General features: G+C 43.1%; 1 protein-coding gene across 1 annotated transcript; it reads left to right on the top strand.

Moving 5' to 3' along the window:
- Nucleotides 1-1486: 1486 nt before the first annotated feature.
- PPP1R3C (protein phosphatase 1 regulatory subunit 3C) lies at nt 1487-5513 on the top strand. Its single transcript, XM_007951254.2, has 2 exons — nt 1487-1500; nt 4574-5513. The coding sequence occupies exons 1-2, from the start codon at nt 1487-1489 to the stop codon at nt 5511-5513; spliced, it is 954 nt and encodes a 317-aa protein (XP_007949445.1).
- Nucleotides 5514-7999: the final 2486 nt, after the last annotated feature.

Genomic DNA, 7999 nt, shown 5'->3' with positions numbered 1-7999 from the left:
CTCCCCCAAGTTACCTCTTCCCTGGGTCCTTCCCTCCCATGCACTCCTGCCCCCTGAGCTGTCTCCCTCTGCACACACAGCCCTCCTATTCTCCCATGATTGTTCTCTCCAAGGACTACCTAATGTAAATGTTCAGCTCAAATGCCAGTCTTTTGTTTGGCTGGAAGCCACAGGAGTGGGTTCAATTCCAGACCTGAAGGGCAGCTAGGGAACATAGTCTCAGGGGTTCCACTAGGTTGTATGAGACCAGCAAACCTGGTCCCTTTTTTAAGGAAAACAAAAAACAAAAACACAACAGGGACTTTGGCCATTACATTTATAATGGACTACTGGTTATATAAGTCCTAGCAGAATTAGGATGTAGGTTTTATATATATATAAAAAATAATGTACACTTGTTGTTGTTGTTGTTATGTGCCATCAAGTCAGCCCCGACTCATAGCGACCCCTCCTTGGGTTAGACATTTACTTTTATGTCTGTAACTGATGGTCGAAAAATTCTCCAAACTAAACGAAACAGCTAAACCTCAGCAAAAGTAACTGGTTCATAAAGTTGTGAAGCTTACAGCGGGATATTTTAGCATTTTGATCTCCACATCTTTGCCAAAAGACGTCACAACTGAGTCCGGGGATTTGGGTTGACTCCTGCTCGGTGGCCAACTGGCCATGTTGAGTGCAACAGCCACTTCATTTCTGGTTTTAGTGTTCTCTTCCAAGGAGAAAACTGATGAATAGATTGAAATACAAAATGTCTTTTATAGTGAATAATGTCATTGCACTGATTTATGGGGCTTGCATGCCTTCCTAACCTCATCTGTTAGAAAAGCTTTAATTCCTGGCAGCCTTTGTCTACGTGTGGTGCGTTTCGGGACTCATTCTAACCAAAAAATGAGTAAGCAACTTCTGATCACTCAGGTGAGGTGAGGGAGAAGTTTCGAGGATAACACCAAACGGAAAACAATACAAACTGCCAATACATACATTTGGAAGGAGCTGCAACTTTCTGTGCTCAGAATCTGTGCAGAGACCATATGCACATTTGCAAGCAAAACACACCTTCAGATGCAAAGGGCACCTTCTTCCCTGCAGCCCAGAGGAGCTGGCACCCGGCCGGGGAGAGGTTGGCTACTTTCTCTACGTGCGTACTACCTCGCCCAGTGGTCAGCTGGCCGCGAAGTCCCCAGCTCCCCGGCTCACTCGGGTCCCCAGCTCGCGTTCTACTCGTCCTGCCAGCCGAGATCACGTTCCCGGGGCGAGGAGTCGCGCCGCAGCTGGGCGCTGGTTGGTGGTGCCATTGGGCCTGCGGCCCGGCGATTGGTCCAAGCGGTTGGTTCACGTGGTCCGCAGCAGATAAGCGGCGTCCTGGTCTCTCCGACCCGCAATCCGCCAGGGCCACCGCGGAGGTTAACAGCTAGGAACCGAAGTGAGAAATTGCGTCGGCAGCGGCGGTGACGACTCTCACAGTCCGCCGCGGCCTCTCTGCCCGATGAGCTGCACCAGGTGGGTTCACTGCAGACTCTGCGGCCCTTAACAGAGGGAAAAGCACAGCTGTGGGGAAGTCAGGCTGCGTTTTCGTTCTGTCATCACTGCAAATAGAGACCCCAGGGGCAGAGGCGTGGCGGGGCGAGGGGGGACCGAGGCAGTTGCCCACCGGGCGCAAGCCCAAGGGGGCGCCAGACGAGGCGCAGGATGGATGACATGCCTAGGCGCCCCGAACGTGAAAGTGCCTGACTGGGGCAGCTGGACGAGAGTTGGGGAAGGCATTTCTCCTGAGGCGTCGCTACTGTCCATGTCTATTCATAGTGAAATGGGGCGGGGCGGAGGTCGCAATTTAGAGATTGCCCCTGGGCGTCCAGTTACCCTCACTGTGCCCCTGCCCAGGGGACGGCGAATTGACCCCTGGAGGCACCCGTGACCTTGAAAGGTTTGGGAATTTGTCTTCTCAAGACCCCTCCAGGCACAGTCTATTTGGTAATCAGCATCCTAAATCGGAAATTTGTAATGTGTTTCAGCTTTAGTTCTGGTTCCCTCATTGATTACAAGCGTTATCTTTTGGTCTGGCACAAATGCCCTAGGAACTCGGACTGGTAGCATTGACTGGTTAGGTAGCTTAGCTTGGAAAAAGAAAACAAAAAACAATCCCGAACAATTATAGGACCTTGTTTGCATTCGTTAATCCTCCTCCACTATTCTTATCACTGTTTGCAAACTCAGTCTCAGAATTCTCAGCCTTAGAATTTGTGCAAACTATTTTTAACACTCGGCCAAGACCTAAAATTCTAGGGAAATTACCCAACACTAAAACCGTCTTTCTATAAATGTAAAAGAGTAAAAATAATAATAAAAATTCTTTAAATAACTTCTTCAGATATAACTTAGAACAAGGCATCTATAAAAATCTGGCCTGTTAAGTATTATTAGACTCACAAATATTGCTTTAGCTTTCATTTGCTTGTTCTAAGTTTGTAGGTAGCCCAGCAAAATCTCAGCGTTTAATAATCCTGTGAATGTTCTTTATTGTCCATTTTGTGTTACTACTTGTATATGTCCCTACAGCTGCTGTGAACAGTGTTACTAAAGCCAAGTCAAGAATGACATGTACAGCCCCCACACACACCTCTTATCTGTTATACTAAGTAGGGGAAGAAGTCCTAATCCCATAAGCTTGGTAATATTTAATGATGGCTAGAGGCTTGGGGAAAAAAATCTCCTTGATGGACACTTTTTGGTTTAAATTGCTGAGTGTAGGAATATTTAAATTTTTAAATAGCTTTATTATCTTTCTAGGCAATCTACTTCCGTAGTAATACTGCCTTGGAAACCCAAGGAGGGGTCGCTATGAGTCCGGTCCGACTCGACGGCACATAACAATAACAACAACAGTTATAAAAGTAATACATCCATTGCCAAAACATTGGAAAATACCAAAGAAGTATAAGGAAAACAAAAACAGATCACTATAATTCTGTCACCTACAGACAATTGTTAACTTTTTGGTATATTTCCACTTTCCTCAATATTTTTAAGACCATATATGGTAAATCCATATAGAGTAAATTGTCAGACTGACAATTCTTGTTTGCCCTTTAAAGTTATGTAAACTTGTCCTCACTTTGAAACAATTGGACCAACCCCTACTTGCAACAAATTCATTGCAATCACCTTCACTTGCTGCCTGCACCTCTTTTAAATCATTGAAAAGGCTTCAGCCTTTTCTTGCACTAAAACAAAACAAAACAAAAAACCCTAAACTCACTGACATAGAGTAGATTCTCACTCATAGTGACCCCATTGCATTGCCAAGGCTATATATAAATCTTTATAGAAATAGATTGTCCCATCTTCCTCCTGTGGAGCAGCTGGTGGGTTTGAACCACTGATCTTCTGGTTAGCAGCCAAACGCCTTATCCACTATGCCACCAGAGCTCCTTTTCTTGTACAACCATGTGCACCTGTTCTGGCTTACCTGCAAATTTGACTTAAGATATGCCTAGGAATGGATCTCGTCCATAACCCAGGGACTGCCTGTATATAATATATATTAAAAACAGTCTACTTTTCAGTTAATCAGTTTTTTTCCTACTTAAATATGGATCTGTCATGACATTTTTACTGTATTAAATATAGATATGCAAAGTTTTTAAGTATGTGTATTGCTAACTTGTCTGTCATTCAGTTATTTGTAAAAAAATGAGCAAGCACATGATAATCCAAGGGTAGAGATGGTCCTCTGACTTCACTTTTTCAAACCTTCACACTCTCAAAATTGTCCATGAGACATACTTACTGCTTTTTCTTCTTCTTCCTTTCTATTTTGTTTTCAAGTGGGTTACTTTTCTGAGAAGCATAATCAATTCAAAAACAAAATTGGCCAGAGGAAACATTGGGTGTGGAACCAGTGGTTCCTGAACCTGTCTGGTCATCAGAATCACCTGGGAAGCTTTAAGAAAATATGTACCTCTGGACCCTATGCCAAGGAGCTCTGGTAGCACAGTGACTAAGGCATCTGACTGTAAACCAGAAGGTTGGTGGTTCAAACCCACCAGCCATTCTGTGGAAGCAAGACTGGACAATCTACTTCTGTAAAGATTTATCGCCTCAGAAACCCAGTGGGGGTCACCATGAGTCAGAATCAACTCGATGGCAGTGGATTTGGATTTTTGGTGGACTCTATACCCAGAGGTTCTGCCTCAGTGGATGACCCAGAAATTTACATTATTTTAAAAAAAGAAAGACCAGACAGGTTTGAGAACCAATAGTCCAGAATAGAGCAGATGGTTCTTAGAGCTGTACTAGAGATGATCGTATCCAACCCTTTTATTTCACATAATGGGTAAACTGAGACCTCCAAGTGTTTTAAGCAGTTAATCCACAGACTTAGCCAGTCAAGGGTAGAGTTAAACATAGAATGTAAATATGATAACTTAAAGTTTTTAACATATATGATAACACCTCTCTGATAATTAGTGCACCAACTATAAATCAGTCAGTACAAAAATAGAACACATGTATATGCAACCAGGAGAGAGCATTGCAGATCCAGATGATAACGCCTTTTCCTATTCCATTCCAGAATGATCCAGGTTTTAGATCCAAGGCCTTTGACAAGTTCAGTCATGCCAGTGGATATGGCTATGAGATTCTGCTTGGCTCATTCGCCACCTCTGAAGAGCTTTCTGGGCCCTTATGATGACTTTCAACGAAGAAATTTTGTGAACAAATTGAAGCCTCTGAAATCATGCCTCAATATAAAACAGGAAGCTAAATCACAGAATGAATGGAAGCGCTCACACAATCAAGCCAAGAAGCGGGTTGTGTTTGCTGATTCCAAAGGCCTCTCTCTCACTGCCATCCATGTCTTCTCTGACCTCCCAGAAGAACCAGCGTGGGATCTCCAGTTTGATCTCTTGGACCTTAATGATATTTCCTCCAGCTTAAAACTCCATGAGGAGAAAAACTTGATTTTAGATTTCCCACAACCTTCATCTGACTACTTAAGTTTCCGGAACCACTTTCAGAAGAACTTTGTCTGTCTGGAGAATTGCTCTTTGCAAGAGCGAATAGTGACTGGGACTGTGAAAGTGAAAAACATGAGCTTCGAGAAGAAGGTTCAGGTTCGAATCACTTTTGACACGTGGAAAAGCTACACTGATGTGGACTGTGTCTACATGAAAAATGTGTATGGTGGCTCAGATAGTGACACCTTCTCGTTTGCCATTGACTTACCCCAAGTCATTCCAACAAAGGAGAAAATTGAGTTCTGCATTTCATACCGTGCCAATGGGCAGATCTTCTGGGACAACAATGAGGGTCAGAATTATGGAATTGTCCATGTGCAGTGGAAACCTGATGGGGTGCAGACACAGGTGGCATCCAAGGACTGTGCATTCTACCAGGTGCCCCCCAAGACTGAATTGGAGTCAACAGTCTTTGGCAGTCCAAGGCTGGCTAGTGGGCTGTTCCCAGAATGGCAGAGCTGGGGGAGAATGGAGAACTTGGCCTCTTATAGATGAATTAAGCTAGTGACTGACCTTGACCGGTCATATTCCCCAATGTAATTCTAGGACTGAATTGCTCAGTATTAGGAAGTCTTTGCTATTTTCTTTCAGTAGGTTTAGGTTCAAGCTTTTGAGACCTGGTTACAAAGAAGATAGCTGCTTAAGAACTTAGATTTTGGGTGAATAGGGATGATGTTGCCCAGTTTGGCGTTGGAGGATTAAGTAACCACCTGGGACCTATTTTTATAAAAGTAATACTTTTTCAATGCCCTTCCCCCTTCCCTCTCAATTTGCTAGCTTTCATGTTGGGCAAGGAAAGGCTGAGGAAGGACAATTGATGGTGATGGAAAGCTGTGCTAATGGTATGAGGAACGTCTGAAAAGTATACACAATGGGCTCTGCAGCTCAAGTCAGACTGAGAGTGGGAGGTCTGATACTTAATTGTTGATGAGAAAATGTAAGGTGGTTTTATGTTTTTAAGTTGGTTTTACAGTTCTCACCTTGAAAAATCATTTGTAGAGAGGGGATAAGTTCTGCTCTTAGGTATTTTTGTGGAGAAAGAGATTAAGAGTGTGGAATGGTGTTGGAGAAAGGTAAAACAGGAGAATCAAGATCTCAAGTGAAGCCTTTCTGTTTAAATGTGATTTATAAAAACCAACCAACCAACCATAATTTGGGCAGAATATAAGCAAATCTGGATTTGCAGTCTTCACATAACAAGTGACCTTTGTAATCAAGGCATCATGCTTGGTTTCTCAGTATAACCAAAAACCATGCCATCATCAATGGCTGACTACTTGTAGGGACTCTGTCATGTCAAAGATAGCTCTTTACAAGTGCCTTGATTAAACCAGAACATTGTAGTTGCTTAACCAAATATTGGAATGGGCATCTAATAATGCATGAGTTTTTTTTTTTTTTTTCCTCATCAGAAGATCCTCTCTGAAGACTGGCACTCCTCCCACAATACTGTTGTATCTTTGAGAGTGTTGTCAGTGCACGCAATTTGCATCCTTCATATTGAAGGTGACTCATTTTTTTCTGCCACACTTTTTCGATGTGACGTTTGACGTGAGGGCTGACACTAGGATTCTCTATGCAAGAATCCAGTGCCTTATACAGCGATGTAGCAATCTATTTCTTGCCTACTTTGCCTTACTTGTCTTTCTACTTAATTTCCTTGGAGGCTAAATGTTTTTCTTTTCTTTTCTTTTTTTTTAATGGATGTGCATTGTTTTGGATGTGTTGTAATATACTTATTTTGGAGTGTATGTTAATCCATTTTGTAATATTCATTTGTCTGTAAGGACAGGGGTCCCTAAATGTTTGTTTCTATCATTGTGCGCATCTGCTGAGAGGTGTTCAGAGGATGCAGCTGATGGCATTCTGCCATGCCAGAGGAATACATTACTGGAGTCACCCCACTCTGACAGTACCTGAAGTTTGCCTGGCACCCACAATTTTCTGCTGTAAACTTTTCACTTCCCTATAGCTATGCTTTAGGTGTTGCTCACTTTAAGAATAAATGTGTTTGATACAAGACCTGAATGTGTTCTTCCTTAAGTCTGTTGTTATGTGCCATCAAGTCGGACCCAACTCATAGTGACCCCTCCTTGGGTTTCCGAGGCAATATCACTACGGAAGTAGATTGCCCCATCTTCTTTCTGAGGAGTGGATGGTGGGTTTGAACCACCAGCCTTCTGGTTAGCAGTCAAGTGCCTTAGGCAGTACACTACCAGAGCTCCTCAAGTCTATGGTTAGTCTAATAAGAAACCATGAACTGAGAGTCTCCCATTTTGGTTAGGAACAACTGAGCAGAGCTCATTTGGACCTGGAAGGAAATGGATCCGCATGAGGGTATTCACATGGTCCTAGTCTCATCAGTGATCACACTTCCTGCCACCTGAACTTTGGAGGTTGGGGTGTCCATGGGCAGTGACTTGAGCTGCTGCGACTGTCCTGCTAACTCCCCGTCTGTGGTTGCTGCTCATCACACACACTCTGCTTGGTTGTGGTTTATCTTATGGGCCATTTCTCAGCTTTAAAATACGGGAGGAGATGGTATAGGAAGGGCTTGAGTGTCTTCTATCTCTTGAGCTCCAGGACCTTCCTGAAGGGGCCAAACTTTTTGCTGTACAAAGGGCCACAGGGAGGGGGCTGAGAGTATCGAGAGGCAGCAGGTCTATGAACCCAAGCTGTGCCTCCAGTTCTTGCCTAAGTTTCCAGAAATGCCTTCTGCATGGTGAATCTTAAGGTGAAAAATGATCAGCCTACTGAAAGCCCCAATTATAAAGAATACATTTTTATCATATCATATATAGCATCCTGTACATCAGCAGTTGTAAGCTATAGTAGTAAACTATGGGCCTGCGAACTATATCTGGCCATGGATGTATTTTGTTTCACATGCAGAATTATCTTTATAAGGAGAATTTATTGCCAAGACTGAACATTCAACAGCAGACTAAATATATATATATATATATATATATATATATATA

The sequence above is a fragment of the Orycteropus afer genome, unplaced genomic scaffold (genome assembly GCF_000298275.1).
Source record: "Orycteropus afer afer isolate SDZICR_OR568_19922 unplaced genomic scaffold, OryAfe1.0 scaffold00293, whole genome shotgun sequence".
Lineage (NCBI taxonomy): Eukaryota > Metazoa > Chordata > Mammalia > Tubulidentata > Orycteropodidae > Orycteropus > Orycteropus afer.
This window is presented reverse-complemented; position numbering and strand designations above follow the sequence as displayed.